Consider the following 21942-nt stretch of genomic DNA (forward strand, 5'->3'; position numbering starts at 1 on the left):
CTTCCACATTGTGCAAATGATTTTAGTTAATTAAATCTCATTCTGAGAAGTTGAGTGATTCCGACCTGCTAAATTTAGATACACAGCAGGAAGATCCTGAAGAATATGAGGAAAATTTAATCACCGATAAGCCCAAAGAGGTTTCACAGAAACAATTTGAAAATAGTTTTGATACAATCGAAGTTTTTAAGCAGCAATGCTTAGAAACTGACTCTGGTGAAGAGGAACCAGTAAAATTTGCAGAAGTGGCAATAGGATCGTACCATCAGTTGTATGAAAAAAAGAAACAATGCCCGCCAAACTACGCTAGCTCAATTCTTTGTTAAGAAGCAGAATAATAAATTTATATTCTGAATATGTTTTATTGTCCTTCAGCTAGGTTATTACATAGTTTATTATATTCGATTAGTGCATTTTTGATTAATGCACCTGTTTTAAAGAACACATTAGGTGCACTAATCGAGGGATTGCTGTACTATATAAAAAATATTTTACAAAGACAATAAGATCTTAAGAAACCAACTAGATACTACATCTATCTGATGATCTGTTTAGTATGATATTATAAATTTTATATATATATATATGTGCAATTTATTTTACGCTGTTATGATTAGCCTTTTCTTCAGTGAAAGCATAATGCTATTGGCAATTTAACATCACATGGCTCATTCTATTTTGGATGAATCAATTGTTTGCATTCTACCTTGTAACAACTGTTTTTTAAGCCACTGATGATGGTCTGTTAATTTCAGGCTGAAATATATGACAGTATATTTAATAAATAATACTTTTACTTTGTGCTTTTGTGTATATATTGTATAGAACTATGCCACATGTTTCTCTGAAAACAAGAAAAATATTCAAATCCTTCATGAGAAAAACTTGAGGAAAGTTAAAAAATGTATTTTTCATGAACATCAAGGATTTATAGTCTACCAAAGATCCATAAGAAAGACATTCTTCTCCGTCCGACTGCATTGATTCACCTATGTATCTCATAGCCAAAAATTTATCAAACTTACTGAAATCATGTAGAGGCAAGTCTCACTCTTTTTTAAAAAACATTTCCATACAACCTACTGATGTCATGGTTAGCTTCGATGTAGAATCCCTATTTACCAATGCACCTCTCAAAGAGACTTTACAACAACTTTCTGAAATATTCCCACAAGATATAGTGAAACTGTTAGAATTATTGATGCATTCTGGATGCTTTGTTGGTCAAAACAAATTCTGCAACCAAGTAGAAGAAACTGTCATAGGAATACCACTCTCTCTCTCTCCTACTTTAGCCAACTTTTATTTAGAAGACATAATTTTTTCATCTATACACCCTCAAACTCCATTTAGGGTTAGATATATAGAAGACATTTTTGCAGTGTGGCCTCACGATATAGATACCTTACCAACATTTTTAGCGAATATAAATACTTGACATCCTCATATTAAATTCACTATGGAAATTGAAAGAGACAACAAATTATAATTTTTAGACATTCTTCTCATCTGCTTCCCATCAGTTTAAACAGAAAACCCCTTTCAATAACTTCACATTCTTCAACAATGTGCACATCATCCTTCTCAAAAGACAGGAATCATAAAGTGTTTAATTCGACGAGCTAAGACTAATTGTAAAACTCCCATCATCTATGGGAAGAATTCTCAACTATCAAACAATATAGGAAATAAAATGGCTTCTCTGAAAGAACTACACAACATCTGTTTGACTCCAAACAATAAGGAATCAATACGTCGAGTTCTAATCCCATACATCGCTGGCATTTCAGAACTGATTTCAAAATTTCTGAAGAAATATGATTTAGTAGTGAATTTTATTCCTACTAATAAACTCTGAACGTATTTCCCCTCTTCTAAAGATAAATGCTCACCTATGTCCTTTCCAGGTGTATACCAAGTTCCATGTGACTGCCATCTTTCCCACTTTGGACAAACTGGATGCTCAATAGAAAAAAAGAACACAAGAACATCATTATCATTAAATTCCTGGCATGGACCCTCAAAGGGTTGTACTAGATGAAAAACTTACATCACCACTAACTTCCTATTTACAATTTTCCTCCAAATCAATCTGTTACCTGTCAAGACTCAAAAAATTATCAGATCTATAATTTTTTATAGATCTGATAATTTTATAATCTTATATTTCTGTCTTCTAAGGCACTTTTTATTGCATCAATCCCCCTATATCTTGGTCTTCCTCTGGGTCTTTTTCCTGCTCACCTAGCAGAGAACATTTGTTTTGCTAATCTTTCCTCTCCCACTCTGGTTAAGTGACCATACTACCTGAGATTAACTCTCTAACACATTCCTGGATGCTAACAATGTCAAGTTCTTTCCTAATATCCTTGTTTTTAATATGATATTACCATTAAAATTGGCTTGAACACTATGTTGCATACAGCTAATTTAGTGTTTTCACTAATTTCTCTCTTATTCCATATCAATTTATTCAGTTCACTTCCTACCATACCAGCTTTGTTTATTCTGTAGTCTATTTCCATATTTAATTTACAATCTTCACTAAAAATTGTGCCTAAGCAGCTGAAATGTTTTACTTGTTCTATAGGTTCTCCATTTTTCAATGCTTATGCCTATTTTCATTGTCTTTGTCTTGTTATTGCTGATCTTCATACCATATCTATTATAACAGTTATTCAATTCAGTCAGGGAGTCTTGCAGACTTGTATCAGATTTATTTAGAAGTATAATATCATCTGCATAAAGTAAAGAGCTGAGATTAACATTTCCAATTTTGATATCAGGTTTAATACCACTTTCCTTCATAATGTGATCCATATAGATAATGAATGACAGAGGGGATAATGTACATCCTTGTCTGACACCAGATTTAATATTAAACCGTCTTCCTGACTTCTTTCAATTCTAACTATTGACTTACAACTCAAACGAAGACTGAGTATTGGTTGATATATAGCCCCAATGACACCATATAACTGTAGCGTTTCGAATAGCTTCTCTCTTGGCACCTTGTCACATGCCTTTTCCAGATCTACAAAACTTAAATATACAAATCTTTGTCACATTCCCATGATTTCTGAACTATGTGTCGTAAAGTGAAAATCTGATCCTGACAGCCTCTATTTGGCCTGAATCCAGCTTGTCCTCCACCAAGCTTCCCTTCCACAATCCTTCTCAACTGTTTCCAGTTAAGATTTATGCAAGAACACTCAGGAGGGAAATACTTCCGTAATTCTCACATTTACTTTTATTTCCCTATTTGTATATGGGTACTATGAGAGCTTTACTCCAATCATCTGGAATTTGTCCCTATCTCCAGGTCTTCTGAACTATGCAGTGCAGCCATTGTAAGACTTTCATACCTTCATACTTGAGCATTTCTGGTCGAATATCATCTACTCCTGCTTCTTTTCCACATTTCAGGCCTTTGATGGCTTTTTCTACTTCAAGTATGGATATGTATTCCTGACTGCATCCCTGTTGAGTGTTTTTTATCACTATGCTGTCATTGATTGTTTCATTTAGCAATTTTTCGAAGTAATTACTCCAAAGATATCTTTTTCTACAGTTTTCATGTCACCTTTATCATCTCTAATTCCTTTTACAGCACTCTTACCTCCATTTCTGAGCTTCTTCAACAACCTCCAGAATATCTTTGCATCTTCTTGATATTTATTTTCTATGTTCTTACCAAAGTCCTCCCATGACTTTTGTTTAGCTAGTTTTACACAGTGTTTAGCATTCTTGCATTTGTCTCTGTATTCTCTAAGAGCACAAGCTGACTATTTTTGCGAGGAACTTTTGATATGTTTTCTTCTCTTCCTTCACTGCCTCTTTAACTTCCTGTGTCCACCATGGAGTTCTGATTTTTCAATCCTTGCAGACCACCTCACCACATGCCTCTCTGGCTGAATCAATCAGTGTTTTCTTCAGGGCTTGCCACTGAATCTCCAAGGTTTGGTTCCTGTTCTTAAACTCTTTCATTTTTTCTTGAATAATCTTTGTGTATTTTCAAGAAAAAAAAAAGAACATTACATAAAAGAACATCAGTCGTATTTTCCACAAAAAATCCGATAAGTCTGGATTAGCTCAACATGGAATAGAGGAAGACCACAAGATTGTTTGGTCTGAAATATGCCTATTTAAGGAGAGTATTGAGGCCGTGCTTCACCGGCCTAACATGAATTGGAATGACTGTCTAATCCTTATCAAAAATATGGGAAAGTCTAATTTGAATAACACATCATTAAAGTTTTTTTTTTTTTTTACTATTAAGACCAAGAATGATATTTTATAAAGACATAAGGTCTTAAGAAACCAACTAGATACTACATCTATCTGATGATTTATTTCATACTGTTTATTTAACATCACAAAGCTCACTCTAATTCAAATAAATCAATTGTTTGCCTTCTTTGTTACAACTGCTTTTAAACCACTGACGATGGTCTGTTAATTTCAGACTGAAATATATGGCAGTATATTTATCAGATTTATTGCACTTTTTCCTTATCTTTAAAGTAATTTTTTTTTATATGTTAATAACACCTAGTTTTTGTGTTTGAGAGATGATTGGATTTGTATAAGATGGACGGCCTACACCTGAATCCGTTTCGCATCAAGACTAGAAAAAACTAATAACTGGTATGAGACCTAACACAGAGAGTCAGGGAAACTAAATTATAAATGAAGGGAATTGGAGAGAATGTGAATGTAAGAGTGACAATGATATATGAGACCTAAGACGGAATAGAGATCGACGAGGATCACTATTCCGTTAAACATTGACGAGGAGAGAATGATTTCGACTTTATGTTTATCTGGTTCGGACCCATCAAATATGTGCAAAGATTTTTACATGTATAAGGCACTAGAGAAGAATAGAGATCTGCAAGTTGTCCAACTGTCATGCAGACAAGAGTATAACAAGAGTATACAAAAGAACATGCAAGTAGATTATTATGTCTGTACACGAATGCCAGGAGCACTGTCGGTGCCAGGTTATTTTGCGCCCTAGGCAAAGTTTACAAGTGCGCCCCTTATTTAATAAACTAAAATGTTTCTAATTAACATTAAACAAAATAAAATTGTCTTTCAGGTGAAATTGATAGGTAAATTAATAGGCTTTTTTATTTTCTTTTTTAATTAATTTGAAAATTCTCTGTTATAATTCATTAAAAAAAAAATTATAAAATACCGAAATTTAATATTTTAAAATGTTAACGTTTTAAAATATTTATCTTAACTGAATTTTAAATAGAGGTAAGTTCAAATCATTTAGGCAAGGAACAAAAAAGAACCAAGAGTTAAATAGTATAATAGTGTGATGTGTGAGGGATAAGGAAGAATCAATACCTAAATCATATATCACTATTTAATTTTGATATTTTAGTAAAGTATGAATAAAGCATAGCTTGAAGTTTTGCACTCCTTCATGGCTTGTGCGCTAGGCGGTTGCCTAGTTCGCCTAAATGGTAACGTCGATCCTAGCCAGCAGTATTAGAAACAAAGGAGTAGAGTTTGTTGCCTTAGTCAATATGTTGCGACCTCAGATTGTAGGGATTAGTGAGACCTGGCTATCAAAATCAGACATACTAACTGGTGTCGATTGTCAAGGGTACAGCATTTTTATGAAGGATAGACAGGATGGGAGAGGAGAGTGTATGCTGCTAATGATATCAAATGGCTTAAATCCAGTTAGAGTTGAGACTGCAATACTGGTAATTTTTTTTCATGTGGCAGTGAGTTTGAAGCCATCTGGTGTGAGGTGGAATCTAACAAGATCAACTACATAGTGGGGTGTTGTTACAGACCTGGTGGATTGGTTGCTATTGATGAAGAAATGCATCACCAAATAGAATAGATGAGCACAAAAAGAGTAATGATAATGGGAGACTTTAATTATCCAAATATTGATTGGGTAGCAGTAAAATCTCATGAGAAGAATGAAAATGCGATGCAGGACAACTTCCTCAAGCAGCATGTGACAGAAGCAACTCAAGGTCAAAGAGTGCTAGATTTGATTACAGTGTTGTCAGAGGACATTTTTTTTAAAGACGTAACTATTCTGACTCTGATTGGTGACAGTGATCATGTGATACTCACTTGGGAAGTGACTAAGTTTATGAATGTTCCATTTAGAAAAGGTTACATGCTGAACTACAAAGCAGGGAATGGGATTGGTGCTGGATGGGAAGAATGTCGACAGTGCATGGGAAACATTTGAACACTACTTAAATGATGCGATATCAGAATGTGTCCTGAGAGTTCAAAGAATGAATGGAGTAGGAGTCAAATGAATGTGTAATCTTATTAAGCAAGAGATTCATAAGAAAAGGATGATGTGGAAGGAATACCTTTTGCATAAGGATGATGTCCGTTATGAAAGTTATAAGCAGCAAGCTAGAATTGTCAAAACTATTGTACGGAAAGCAAAGTCTGAGTATGAAAAGAAACTGGCTCTGCGTGACTAAAGACAACTCGCAAGAATTCTATCAATATGCTGCAAGTAAAAGAAAGAATGAATATGAAAACATAACTCTTCTAAATGCAGATGGTGTGAGAGTTGCAGACCTAGAAGAGGTTGTTCAACTAATGAGTGCCCATTTTGTTAAAAGCTATCAACCTAGTGTATGCAACATTCAGCTCACTGCTACCTCTTCACTGGTTGAAGAAACTCAGGTGGATGAGGTATTAGAGCTATTGCACAAACTGAATAAGAATTCAGCAATAGGAACTGATGGGATATCAGCACTTTTGCTAAAAGAGTGTTCAGCTGAACTGGCTATTCCTTTGACCAGGCTGTTTAATATGAGTCTCAGAACAGGGAAGATTCCACAGGAATGGAAAGAATGTATGGTAATTCCATTACATAAGGGTGGTGCAAAGACCGATGTATCAAACTATCAACCAATTAGTATCGCAGGAGTGATTAGATATCCAATGTCGTATTACACTGGTGGGATTATGCTTGAAGAAACTGATGAGGTTAGGGATCTTGTAACGTTAGTAGATAGGAAGTTGAAATTCAGGGGCCACGTAGCAAAGATTGCAAATACAAAAGATAATTGCAATATTGAAACGAACGTTCACATATAAAGATAAGGATGTCATTTTTCCTCTTTAGAAGACATTGATAAGACCTCACTTGGACTATTGTGTGCAGGTCTGGTCTTCTGGTTTCCATTGTGATTCTGATACAGTGGAGAGAGTGAAAAGGAGAGTATTAAAAATGATATCAGGATTGTGGAGTACTGATTATGAAGACAGATTGAGAATTTGTAGACTGCAGACACTAGCAAACAAGAGAAAGAGGGGTGATATGATGGAAACTTAAAAACTTCTGAAAGGGTATACAGAATTTCAATTGATGGAATTTTTCAATTTATGGAGGGTGGGGAAAGGACAAGAGGTTATCCTTGGAAGCTGAGAATAAATGTCCTCCTAAGAAGGGGATGAGGGCTAGATTCTTCTCTCATAGAGTGGTGCATGACTGGAATGGATCGCCACTGGATGTTGTGAGTGCAAGCAGTGTGAGTGAATTCAAGAATAAATTCGATAGCTGGTGTGTATATTATGTGGCCTATCTCGATGAGGCTCTGACTCCCTTGAGGTCTCTCTTAATAATAATAATAACCTTAATATGAAGGTTAAAACATAGGGAAATTAAAGTAATTATTACAATTATAGACCAGTCTGTATATTCGATGATAAGAATCAACGAATATTCTTTGGACTCCTTGGAGGTGTCACAAAATAATAAGAATAATTCCTAACATGGTTAGTCTTCATAGTTTACTGAAATGAATGCTGATCACCGTGTAACACTAAAGGAAAGGACAACCTAGAGCTGAGACTGAAATTAAAAAATGTGGTCAAAGGCAATGCCAATTCCCTAGCATCTTCATGAAATACTTGAGCTGGTATACCATCTAATCCCAAGTGTATTCACAAGAAGTTTCTGTAATATCCTAAGCACCTCCAGTTCATCTATTTCTATATAAGCCTTTGCCTCTCTTGTTACTGCAATACCTCCACCTGGATGATAGACCCTTGCAAATTATTCTTTTATGATAATTCCATCTTTCACATCTTTCACATACCAAAAACTCTGGGATTATTATTATCTTTGGCCTATACCACTAATTTCCTCTCATACTCTGATTTTGGCTTTCTTTACCATACTGATTTTTGGTCTGTGCTTTGCAATGTTCATATTCCTGCTGGTCACCTTTGTTTTTGAATTCCCTCCACAAATATTCCTTTTGCTTAATGATGTTATCCATCCATTTGACTCCCACTTGATTTATCCTTCTGCAGTCTGCTATTACTTCTGGAATTTCCTAAATCTGTCCTATAATTTCACATGTACCCCCTCTTAACTAAAAATTCTACACATTTAGTCGCCCTTCAAGATCAATACCACATGGTTACACTCACCAATTGGCAGCGATGTGGTCATCTTGGTTAAAGACAAATAATGTAGTTTCTAGAACTAGTACTCTCAAAACCCTGGTATACCTTCCATCACATGATCCTCAAGTAATTATTCCTTAATAACTGCAAAAATTCCATATCCTTCCTCCCTTATGTTCTTTCCTTCTTCTGATCTATGTTCCCATAGTTGAAGTTGCCCCATAATAATTACTTGCTCGCCACTCATTTAGCTTATTTGTCAATGCATATGCATCATCCTTTGCATCCTCAGGTCTATAGCAACAACCAACAATATATTTTGTCCTGTTAGCCTCTATCTCACACCATATAACTTCCAATGTACTATTTCCACTGACTCCAGCTCAAATCCTACTCTTCTTGGCTGAAGTTCATTGGCTATCATCAACAATATCCCCCAATTCTTTTCTCTCTGTCCTCCTGAAAATACTATAATTTCACATTCTATCCCACTAACTATATCATCTTCTGTCAGCGATATCTCGCTAATGCCAATAACGTTTGGTCAAGAGGAAACAAAGAATGCCCCAAACTCCTCCCCCTTGTTCCAAATGTTCCTGACTATTCTGTACCTAAAGTGTAACAGCCTGCTAGACCCACAGCTATCCTTAAGCTCTGTACTAATCATCCCATTCTAGTTTATTACTGGCTGTACTAACTCTGGCATTTTTTGGACATTCTTGCACATGCCTCACTAGTATCTGTTTTCCAGAGAATGAACACTGGATTCATTCAAGTGCAAACCATCCACTTTTTGCAAGCCCTTTTGTCCATGAAACTGACTCCACACATCCACAAACTGTACATCATTCCTCCTGCATAACGTATGTACTGACTCATTTGCAATCATTGCCCTCATTCTGAACTGACCTCTGTCAGTTCAGAATGAGGTGGTGATATCATAGCAACAGCTTCACTATAACTACATCATCTCTCTCCATTGAACTTATCTGTCAACACACATGCATCATCTGGTCTATAACAGCAACCAACCACATATTTTATCCTCTCACCGCTATCTGTTGAGGATATCATATACTGAAAGGTGTACAAATGAATGGGTGTTAGAAAAGATCAGTAGAACTTTAAGGCTCCTTAAGGATATTGACAGAAGAAAGTTAAAATATTTTGGACACGTAGAAAGGATGGAAGGGGGACTTCTCAGAAGAGTAATAGAAGGTAAAGTTCCTGGAAAAAGAGGAAGGGGTAGACCATCAATGAGATGGATGGATGGTGTGTGTGGAGTGACTGATCTTCAGAGAGTTGAGGCCGCCAGAAAAGCATACAACAGGACTACATGGTGAGGCACATTACTGAGCATTAGAGTGATCATATGGCATCTGTAGATTCCCAGTGAACTATAGATAGATAGACCTCTATCTCACACCAAATGGCCTTAAGTGCTCTCTCATCATTCTTCTCTTTTACTAAGTTCAGCAACTCTTTCATCTTCTCTCTCATACTTGTCCCTTTTCAAATCATTTGTTCCTATCAAAACAATCTACTCTTCCAATTTGCCCTTCTGCATTCTAATAGGTTCACTAACACTGTTAATCTTTGTACCCAGGAAGCGCGATTTCCTCACTCTCACATCAAGTGTGCCTCTTATAGCAGAATCACCATATAAGACTCTCTCTTCTTATTTTCCTTGCTTATTTAGTTAAGCATTGCTTTCACTTTTCTCGCACTTCTTTCTGTGTTAAGCTGAACCATTCACAAGATGTTTCTGCATTTACTGAGGCTCACACTTTGTTCTGTGAAGGACTCCATATAAATGCAATATCTTCCTCATTACAGCCAGCTCTTCATTCTTCATATCTTTCATACTACTATTCTTTTGATAATTCTTTGCTTCTTTAGATGGAATATTAGCTCATGTTTTAAGGAAATGAGCAAGGGAACTTGCCCATTTTCTCAAAACTTGCACAAGCAATGCCTCTGACTAGGCTCTTTAAGCATCAGCTCTGGGAGAGTTCCAAGGGGGCGGGGAAAGAGGAGAAAATAATTCCCTCACATAAGGGAGGTTCCAAAGACTGTAGTAGCAAATTATAGGTCAATCAGGAGTGATGGCAAATATACTGGAAAAATTAGTCAAAAAGAGAATTCAAGAATTGGTGGATAGGAATATGATACTCTATGAGAGACAACATGGCTTTGTGAAGCATCAGTCATGTGTTAGTAGTTAACTAACTTCTTATAATTCAGTGACAGCTGAGTTGAATAAAGGAAATGGCTATACAATGATTCTGCTGGATTTTGCAAAGGCATTTGACTGAATACCACATACAACTCTGTTACACACATTAGACCAAATGGAGATGAATATGACACTGATTATGTGGATAAGAGGGTGGCTGCTGGACAGATATCAAAAAGTGGTATATGGAGGAGCAGAATCCAGGCAAAAGCCAGTGGCTAGTGGTGTGCGGCAAGGTTCAGTGCTAAGGTCACCACTGTTTAATTTATACATAAATGATATAGGAAATAGTGTGAAAGGAAATATTCATTTGTTTGTTGACGATGCAAAATTAGGTAGAGTGATAGTGAATCAAGATGATGTGGAGAGCTTGCAGGATGATTTAAATAAGCTGTCAGTATTGGCAAAAGATAATGGGTAGCAGTTAAATGTGGAGAAATGTCAAGTTATGCATTTTAGGATAAATAGATTACAAGCTATGTACTACATTGATGGAAGTATAATAGATGAAGCTAGAGATATGGGGATGGTGTTAGACAGAGTTGAAATTTAGGGGACATACTGCTAAAGTAGCCCATAAGATTACTTGGCTATTGAAAAACACATAAACAAGTAGAGATAAGGAAGTTGTTATTCCTCTTTATAAAATTTTGATATGTCCACATTTGGATTACTATGCTCAGCTCTGGTCTCTTGGAGATGAGGAAGTGGTGGAGAGGATTCAGATGTGAGCAACCAAGATGGTGAGTGGTCTGTGGAATGTTCTATATGTGAGGATAGATTGAGTGTGTATGGATTGCAGAAGTTGGTTGATAGGAGAAAAAGAAGGGATATGATAGAAACATTTAAGTTACTTAAAGGGGTTTTATAGGATTGATGCAGGGGAAATGTTTTAGCACTTGGCTATAGAGGCCAGAACAAGAGGTCATCTCTAGAAGTTAAATAAAGATGTGAGGACTAGATTTTTTTGCGTGCAGAGTTTGTGAATTGAGTGGAATGGGTTGTCAGTCAGTTTTGAGTGCTTCGTCTGTTAATGGGTTCAAGAAGAGGTATGATTGATTGTATGGATAGGTTGGGTCTTCCGTGATGAGTCTTTGGACTCCATTAAGGTACCCATACAATAATAATAGTAGTAATAATAGTAATTCCACTTCCTTTTTTTTTTAAATATGTTAATGCAAGTTTTCAGTGAATACTGCATATTTTATTAACAATAAAATGCTAAATTAGAATTGTTACTGAATAGCAAGTCCTGGCAGTGCATTTGTTTTTGATGCTTTTAGTGTTTTTAATTCTCCTCCCCAACACAGCAGTAGAGCCTCCATAGCTCAGTAGACGAAGCCCTTTGGTCGGAAAGACCTGGGTTCGATTCCCGTCCATGACGTGAGGAACCTTTATCTAGTCTCTCTTGACTAAAGGTGAGTTAGCCGGTCTCATACGGAGGTAGGGTTTTTTTTTACCCGGAAACTCAGGTTTTTCATCCCCCAGAACAGGCAAACTGGCCCCAAGAACACACATGGATTACAGTCATGAATACTTCCCAATCATATGCTGGTCCTGAGCCTGGAAAAAAATTGGAGGATTGGGGAAAGCAATGGTGAACTACCCTGTAAAAATCTCACCAGGAATACTTTGTGGCCAATGCCTACAGAGTCACCTATGGTTAGAAACGACTGAAAGGGAAAATCAGAGAACACAGCAGTTGATTAAGTCATAAAATTCAAATATCTCCTAAAATCATCAACATGTAACTCACTGTAGAAAATATTGGAGAATATCAATTTATATGAAATGACATACCTGATCTTCAGGTCCAACAGACACTTGCCTAACATTATCTGAAACAAATTTCCAGTGAGTTCCTTCTTGAAATATTGAAACTATTTCTTGTCTAGACCATAATCTGTTGTTGCCATCTACAGCAAAAACAGTACTTTTTCCTGCTGATATCTGACGAAGATGGCAGCCTGCCTGAGGAGGCTCAACATGACACCAAACATCACCTGGTATATTTCAAAAAAAAAAAAAAAAAAAATTTGCTTATCTCTACTATCAGTATAAAAAATATGTAATAATAGAAATTGTTTCATTAATAAAACACAATCTCCTTCATAATTGACAATTAATTATTTCAGAATCCTCAGTGGTGAATGATTTGAACCATAAAGGACTGTAATTACCAATGTTATACAGACAAATAGTCAGTCCTTATCACGAAGACATTTTACAAATCAGAGAATAAGAGTGATGCATGCCTCATTTCTGAAGAACACTTTCACTGGCTAATAAAATGATACAGTGATCAACCACTGTTTCAGTTAAAGACTTGGTAAGACCTGGGAGTCTAATCCCAGGTCTTACCAAGTTACCTTTTCTATCTGCACTGAAGAAAACAGAGAATGCATTATGGGGTTTAATGGAATAAATACAGCATATACAAATAATTAAATAACATATTTACTCACTACTATATTTCATCTCAGTCAAGAGTAATTCTACTGTGGTCAACAGTGCAATTGAATATAACTGCAGGATGAATAACTTGCTCAGAGACTGCACTACTTATAAACCACTATATTATGATCCCACTAATTCTCAAAAGAAAATATTAAAACAGCTTCTTCAAAATATCACATCTTGACCACCTGATATAGTTAAAAAAAAACCTCAACCGATATTGCCAAAAATTCATAAACCCACCAATCCTCTCTGTCCCATAGTAGATTCTACTGACTTCCCTCTTTCAAGTAAGTCAAACAATTCCTGAATATTTCAGCCAATTATCCACTGCTATAACAAATTTATTGTTCAGCATGACTACATCACCTGTCACCACTGGCTAGTGGGGATAAAAAAAAAAACAGACAAGTAAGAGAGGACCATTGAAGGCCCACTGAACCAGAAGCCTTAAAACTCACTGAGACTACAAAAACTGCTTAACAGAACTCCTTGATATTAAATGCAATCTATAGACCACCCCATTTAAGGATGGCATAATAACATCATTAACAAAACTACAGTAAATGATGAAATTGGAAAAATAGACTCGATGCAGATATTGAAAATTTTTCACTTAGTTATACTATAAATTAAAGATGTCAAGAAATTATATTCTGTTTTATCCTTGATCCAAATGTAAGTAAATAAAGTTTGTGCATGAGGTCACTTCATGGCTTGCTACTTGTATATAAAGGCTAATGATTTCACATCGATTGCCTTACCCAGATTCCATCAGGAACATCAGGGAGTCTGTAAATGCTTCCCATGAGTTCCTTATCCTTGCTACTGGTCTTAGTTCAGCAAAACTCTTCTTCTCACAGTGTATTAAAGTTGATTTCCTCCATGTATTTTTGGGACAGCCATGCTTTCTCTTTCCTTTTGGATCACATTCCAGGGCAACATGATAGATTTCTTAATGATCTTTCCTAAGTGTAATGTCCAATCCATCTAAATTTTTGTTTTCTGATTTCAATGTTGACTTTTTGCTGATTTGTTCTTTCCCAGAGATCTTCGTTAGTAATAATTTGTGGCCTTATAAATTACCTACATGCAAACACAAGGAAAAGTAAATTTTTGTTTTCTGATTTCAGTGTTGACTTTTTGCTGATTTGTTCTTTTCCAGAGGTCTTCGTTAGTAATAATTTGTGGCCTTATTAATTATCTACATGTAAACTTAAGAAAAAGTATTATTTATTAAATATACTCCAAATATTTCAGTTTGAAATTAACAAATTAAAGCCATTGACGATAGTTTAATTTCAAACTGAAATATTTGGCAGTATATTTAATAAATAATACTTTTCCTTGTGTTTACTGTAGATAATTTATAATACTATGGCACAAGTATTATACATTTTTTCCCTTAAAACCAGAATAATTTGTGGCCATCAAATTCGAAGTATGCTCGGCAGACATCAGTTTATGAATGTTTGTAGTTTTCTTTGCATCCATATCACCGCATATTCTGAAGGAATGTGCCAGGAAGTTGACACCTGCCTTGACATATTTTTTTAATACAAGTCTTGCACTTGGTCAAGTTCCTAAGGAGTGGAAGGAGGGCAAGATTGTGCCATTTCATAAAGGAGGTGATCGAACTGCAGAGAGAAAGGATTATGAATGATATGCTGGCTGAAATGTGTGAGGAGATGGGAGTACAGTTTGTTAATGTGTGGAATGAGTTTGAGGGACGAAGTGAGCTGTATGGGGGCGATGGACTGCATTTGAGTGGTTATGGTGTGAGTCGCTTGGAGAGACTGTGGTTGGAAGGTAGAGAAGCGAATAGAGAGAATGAATCAGATCGAGTGGGAAGTGATGTGGAAGAGCGGGAGAGTAAGATAGGAGAGACTGAAGAAGTGGATATGAATGGGGAAGTGAGTGGTATGAGTACAGAAAATGAGAGAATGGGTGTGCAAGAGGAGCAGGGAAACGGGGAGGCTCAGGGTGGACAGGGGTACACAGCGTGAGAAAGGTGGATGCTCCAAGAAAAGGTGAGAGCATGTGTAGGCAGGAAAGGAATGGATGACCAGGGATTAAGAGGAAACAGTTGGAATTGAAAAGGGTTATAAAATGAAGAAGCAGAAAGGGAAATGGCCCTAGTCTAGCATGGAGAGATCACACCGAGTGAGTGGTATCAGTGGAACTAGCTGTAGATCCAGAAATGAGCTGTTGTGTTTGTATACAAATGCTAGAAGTATAAGAAACAAGGCAGATGAAATGATTGCACTAATTGCATCTGTTCACCCAAAGATTGTCGGAATAAGTGAGACATGGTTGGAAGAGGATGACATCCTGACAGGAATAGAGATGGAAGGGTATGATGTGTTTCGTGAGGATAGAAGGGGTAAAAAAGGGAGGGGGACTGCTATTGATGATAGAGAAAGAGTTATGTCCATACAAAGTAGAGATGCAAGATGGAAATAGTGTCAGTGATTTTGAGGCAGTATGGTGTGAGATAGAGGTGAATGGAATCAAATACTTGGTGGGATGTTGTTATAGACCAGGTAATGTGGATGCTGGTGTAAGTGAAATGTATAGTCCAATTAGCCAAGCAAATAAGAAAAGGGTGATCATTATGGGTGATTTTAATTATGACAATATAGACTGGAATGATGAGATAGCAACTGGAAGTAAAGAAAATAAGTTTCTTGAGTTTTTGAGGGATAACTACCTCAGACAGTATGTAACAGAGGGCACACGAGGATTAAGGGTCTTGGATTTGGTCATCTCATCAGAGGATGTAATTATAAATGAGGTGATTGCCAGCAGTGCGAGGAACCCTGTGAGAAAAGGGTATATGTGGAACTACAAGGGGGCTGATTATGAAGAGCTCAGGAGACAGCTTGCGGGTGTAACGTGGAATGAGGAGTTAGCTGGAAAAGAGATGAATGGAGCTTGAGAGATTTTCAAAAACTATCTAGTAGATGCAACGTCTAAATGTATTCCAAGGGTGAGAAGGTTAAATAAGGTAGGTGTGAGATGGATGAATAAAGAAATTAAGCATGCGATACAGAGAAAAAGGGCATTGTGGAGGCAGCATAAAAGAAGTGGAAATAACCAATTTCATGAGGACTACAAAGACCAGGCAAGGAGGGTGACTTGGTTGGTGAGAGTAGCTAAAGAGAGGTATGAACAACAGTTAGCTAATGAAGCCAAAAAGAATCCTAGGGAGTTCTTTTGATTTGTAGCCAGCAAAAGAAAGAATGATTATAGAAGGATGACATTGATTGGAGAAAATGGTATAAAGACAGCTGTTGCAGAATGTGTGGTAGAGATACTTAATGAGCAGTTCATAAAGATCTTTCAATCTTGTGAATGTGACTACATGGAGAGATTGAGAGCAGTTAATGATGGGGAAGAGAGACTGACTATAAGTGAGCAAGAGGTGTCTGGGGAGTTGAGTAAACTAGATGTATATAAGGCTGTGGGACTTGATAATATATCGCCACGTATTCTGAAGGAATGTGCCAGGGAGTTGACGTCTGCCTTGACATATTTTTTTAATACGAGTCTTGCACTTGGTCAAGTTCCTAAAGAGTGGAAGAAGGGCAAGATTGTGCCACTTCATAAAGGAGGTGATTGAACTCAAGCATCAAACTATAGGCCTATCTGTGTGTCAGGTGTTGTGGTTAAGTGTTGGAGAAGCTTCTGAGAACTAGGATCCAGAGTTAGGTTGACAACAATGGTATTATCTTTGATGGACAGCATGGATTTACTAAAGAGAGGTCATGTTTTAGTAATCTACTTATTTATTACAATAAAGTGACTGCTTCCTTGGACAGAGGAAAAGGATACACAGTAATATACTTGGATTTCGCAAAGGCTTTTGATAAGTTGACAGTCAAACTAGAGCAAATGGGGTTGGATATTAGATTAGTGCATTGGATTGGAGACTGGCTATCTGATAGGTATCAACAAATTGTGTATGGGGAGTGTGCGATATCCAGGAAAAGGAAAGTCACTAGTGGAGTGCCTCAGGGGTCTGTTTTAGGGCCATTACTGTCTAACTTGTAGATTAATGATATTGGCAAAGATTTGGACGAACCATAAAGAGTAGTGAAGATGTTGTGGCCTTGCAAGAAGACTTGAATAAATTGAGTGATTGGGCAAGCAGATGGGGATGTGAGTTCAATTTTGCAAAATGTAAGGTTTTAAAATTTGGAAAACAAAGATGGGATGCAGAATTTATGCTTGGTGAGAATATATTGTTGGAGGTAGAGGAAATAAGAGATCTGGGGGTGATAGTGGATAAGGATCTAAAATTTATATGACACATCGCCAAAATTGTGAAGACAACACAAAGGCTTCTGGGAATGATGTGGAGGACACTGACATGTAGAAGTAGGGAGATTCTTGTTCCGTTGTATAAGGCTTTGATTAGGCCACACATGGACTATTGTGCCCAGATTTGGTCACCGGGTTTTCAGAAGGATGAAAAGATGTTGGAAAGGGTAAGGCAACTGACTAAGGTAGTTTCTGACCTCTGGAATGTTGAGTATGAGGAAAGATTGAGATGATGTAATTTGCAGAGTCTGGTGGAGATGAGGAAGAGGGGAGATAAGATAGAGACCTCTAAGTTGGTAAGGGTTGTTATAAGATCAATGGTGGAGAGGTTCTACAGAGAATAGTGGGAGATCAGGGTAGAACCAGAGGTCATCCCTGAAAACTGTATAAAGAGGGTGTGAGAGGCAGGTTTTTTTCGTGCAGAGTTGTGAATGATTGGAATGTCTTGCCTGAGAGTGTGGTGTCTGCAAGGTGTTTGAGTGTGTTTAAGACATAGTATGATGAGATGTGTGTGTGATAAAAGGACCTCCCAGATTAGTCTTTGACTCCATGGGGTCTTGAGGTAATAATAATAATATAAAAGAATTCATTAAATACATGCATTAAAGTTTTTTAATTTTGTATCTATGTGGATATTTTTCATTTTCTATACTGTACTAAATTTAGCATATGCACTTCTTGCCTTTTGAATCCTTATGTCAACATCTCCAGTTGCTCCTCCATCTTCAAATTAAACACCGCCAAGATATGTAAAATGTGAAACAGTTTCGAATTTTCCATTTTCAATTGTACTTGCTGACTTGTTGTTTGCAGTGATTCTCATTTGTTTTGTTTTTATTTATTTTCAAACTGACTTTCACGGATTCTTCTTGTAATGTGAATAGTTTGTTTTGGATATATGCATGTCTGTGAGCAATTAGACATACATCATCTGCTGTTATGTCTTGACTTCATCCCTTTTATGTTAATTTATATTTGGCAGTTTCTATTATCTATCACTTTAGGACATCAGCTATTCCGTTGCCGACAAATTTATAATTGTTTAAAACGACTGCGCCAGCCGGCAACTGAATTCTGATACACAATCAAACAATTCAAAATGTTAAAGGAATCACGTGATTTGCAGTCGTGGTCCCCCCCCCCTTTTTTTTTTCTTATGGCAATGGATCCTCCTTTACTCATGCAGGTCCAAAAGTTTAATAAGTGGTAATTCAAATCTCAGAAAACGATAGACTCATGAACTTTGGGTTAAAGAAATACATTTATTTTAAACACTTACATATATACACTTTAAATAGTAATTTCAATACTAAAGAGTCTGAACTCCCCCCCCCCCCCTTTATGTTAAGATATCCAAAATATCTACTTCTAAATTTATTCTAACAGTCCCACACTTTCTTTTGTATTACTATGTTCAGACTCGGTTAAATTCACACAGAGTAACTCAGTTCCCACATATAAAAAACAACACATGTACATAGTTATATACAATCCTTGTTTAGAGCATATCAGACATATTCCGTCTTGTATTTTAACATGGGATAATATTCTTATTTATGCTCAGGCTTTATTATCCTCCCCCAACTTAGTTAATATTCAAGCTAATTTCTAACATAATGTCATAAATGGTTCTTCCAAATAAACAGTTTGAAGGTTTGGTTCCTTTCTCAGCATGAGCTTAGAGTGGCACTAGCTTATAAGACATGGACAGATTAGTCCAAAACAGTCCTTTAGGCATTATATGAAAGTTAAACGTGTGGAGCTCCTTAATTCCTTGGTTCCTATTCCTTCTTTAGTTACTATTCAAAATGAGTATGAAAGCTTGTACATTACCATTCTTGTCTTTTCACGGAGTTGCCGAGACTTCCTTGATTACGCTTACGTGTTTTCTCACCACGTATTCTACACGTTGGCATACTGGAATTTCGACCTCATTCCTTCGGTGACTATACTCGGCACGGCACGTACAGCACCGGGAGATTGTTGCTGGGTACCGGCGGTAAGCTTCTGCAGCTATCCAGGACTTGGATCAGGAATGCAGGAACAGAAAACAAGAGAGCAATTGAATCTCGCGCTGGACCTTATATTGTAAATGCGAGCACCCTCTCTCAATGACTACGTCATGCTCATAGCGGCGGCGATTGGTCACCGCAACTCCGAACTGTTTTGACATGGCTCTAATACATATATCATCTTATATACATCTAATAATAACATTTCAGTACTGATACATAATTTTCCTTTGCTAATTTTTACACAGACATTATCAACTTTAATTATGGACTTCTCAAAAATCACTTAATATCTACAACTTCAGATGGTTAGACATACTTCTGAGTGAGCATATGTACACTATCTTTTTAGCTTTTCTTCTGGAGGCATAAGTATGTCCTTATCCTTAGATCTAATCGTTACCGTATGTTGGTTCGGAAGCAGGATGACTCACCAATAGTGAATCAGCACTTTTTCCGACACAACATTGCATAGTCCAGATCACCCAAAGTTTTATTTATTTTTCATGATATTCCTTTGGCATGTTTCATTGCTGTCTGTTCTAGAACTTGATCTAGCTCTAGTATAAATAATAAGGGAGATAGCAGACATTCTTGTAGCACTCCAGATACAGTTTGCAAGGGTTGTGTAAGATATCCACTATGCAGTACCTGGCATTGGAATTTGTTATATCCTTCCTGTATGAGGTTTATTATTTTCTGTGGCATTCCTTTGTTTTGAAGTGCATTCCACACACAATCTCTAGCAATGGAATCAAGGGCTTTTCATTATCCACAAACAGCATAGTCCAGATCAGCCAAAGTTTTATTTATTTTCCATGATATTCCTTTGGCATGTATATAAATATCTCTAGCAATGGAATCAAGGGCTTTTCATTATCCACAAACAGCATAGTCCAGATCAGCCAAAGTTTTATTTATTTTCCATGATATTCCTTTGGCATGTGTATATATATGTCAATATAAAGGAGAGTTAAATTCACCTAACTGTTTGATTATTATTCTTAAGGTGTTAGTTTATTTATTTCATGTGCAAACTACAGAAAATGTAAAAGCACATATATATAAATGATTAAAAACATACATTTAAAAGAATAGACATTAATAAAAAAAAAAAAAAAAAAAGGGTAATATAAAAATGCTACTTGCATGAAATATTATCCTAAAACATAAAATGTCAAATTTCACTAATATATAATTATAAAATACATCAATATATTAATATAAAAAGTGAATAATATTAAAGAAGGTGTTAATGTGGTTTATTACACGATCTATTTGGCCTAAAACAAGACTGCTTTCTTCTCATGCACTCACCAAAAATATTAATTGCAGAAATTTTTCCTAATGACACATAGCAGATTTATGCCCTCCAATTATTACAGTTTTCCAAATCACCTTTCTTTGGTATTTTTACTATTATTCCTGTATTCCAATCCCTAGGGAATGTCTCTTTTTTCCCAGATATCTTGGAATAGTGAGTAGAGCACATCTGTGATTGCTGTCATGTCAGATTTTAGAACTCTGCCATGATACCACCATGTCCTGCTGCTTTCCAAGTTCCATCGAGATTCTTCACTGGGACATTCTTTTGCACAACTTCTACAGAAAGTTTTCTTATAATACTCTCAAACTCTCTACTGTTATACTTCTACAGTTTGTTGTGCTCTTGATGCCATTTCTTTAAACCATGGCCATTTATCTTTTCTAGCAATTCTCTTAATTTTTTTAAATTTAAAATGTTATATTTGTCTTTAAGTTCATTTTCCTTTTGGGGAGTATTTTTTGCACATAATTTTAGCTTTAATTTTTTCGTTACGTCCACTAGTCTCCAAGTTTTCATCGATAACCATTCTTCTTTCATTTTTTTTTTTTAGAAAATCCAAAAACATGTTCTGCTGTATCATTAAGGACATTTTCTTACCTTTTTCCATTTATCCTCTCCTCCTTCAAAATTAATATCCATATTTTCCCTTAACTTTATTTTAAACTCATTGCAGTAACAAATTTCTGTCTATTAAATGTTTTCCCTTATGATTTTTTTTTTTAATATATAACTGTATCCTATTATTAGGTGATGATCTGAGCCAATATTAGCACTTCTTTGGCTGATGGCAATATGATCTATTTGATTCTGTGTTTTGCCATCTGATAAGAAAATACATGAAGGTTACTTCATGTATTTTCTTATGCTGGAAGATTGTGCCACCTATTACTAAGTTATATTTGCCACAAAGTTCCACCAACAGTTCACTATTTAAATTTCTCTCCCCCAAACCATGCCTGCCCAATACATTCTCCAGCTCCTCATTATTTGTATCAACTTTAGTGCTGAAGTCACCCATGAGAAGTATGTTCTCATTACCATGTGACATCATCAAGGGCTTATCAAACAGACTGTAAAACTTTTCTTTTTCTTCAAAGAATGCATTCTCAATTGCAGCATGGCACTGAACAACTCTTAGTTTTCCAAATTTAATTTTAAGATTTACTGTT

General features: G+C 36.2%; 1 protein-coding gene across 2 annotated transcripts in view; it reads right to left on the bottom strand.

Annotated features, from left to right (window-relative positions):
• The window catches only part of Pex23 (tectonin beta-propeller repeat-containing peroxin 23), a 693418-nt gene that overhangs the window by 72052 nt on the left and 599424 nt on the right, over positions 1 to 21942 (bottom strand). For both annotated transcript variants that reach the window (XM_090398408.1, XM_090398409.1), the window contains exon 19: positions 12455 to 12657. In XM_090398408.1, the coding sequence (XP_090254534.1) occupies positions 12455 to 12657 (203 nt within the window). The remainder of the gene's footprint in view (positions 1 to 12454; positions 12658 to 21942) is intronic.

The sequence above is a fragment of the Typopeltis vanoorti genome, chromosome 9 (assembly GCF_054136105.1).
Source record: "Typopeltis vanoorti isolate ZY-2024b chromosome 9, IOZ_Tvanoo_1.0, whole genome shotgun sequence".
Taxonomy (NCBI): domain Eukaryota; kingdom Metazoa; phylum Arthropoda; class Arachnida; order Uropygi; family Thelyphonidae; genus Typopeltis; species Typopeltis vanoorti.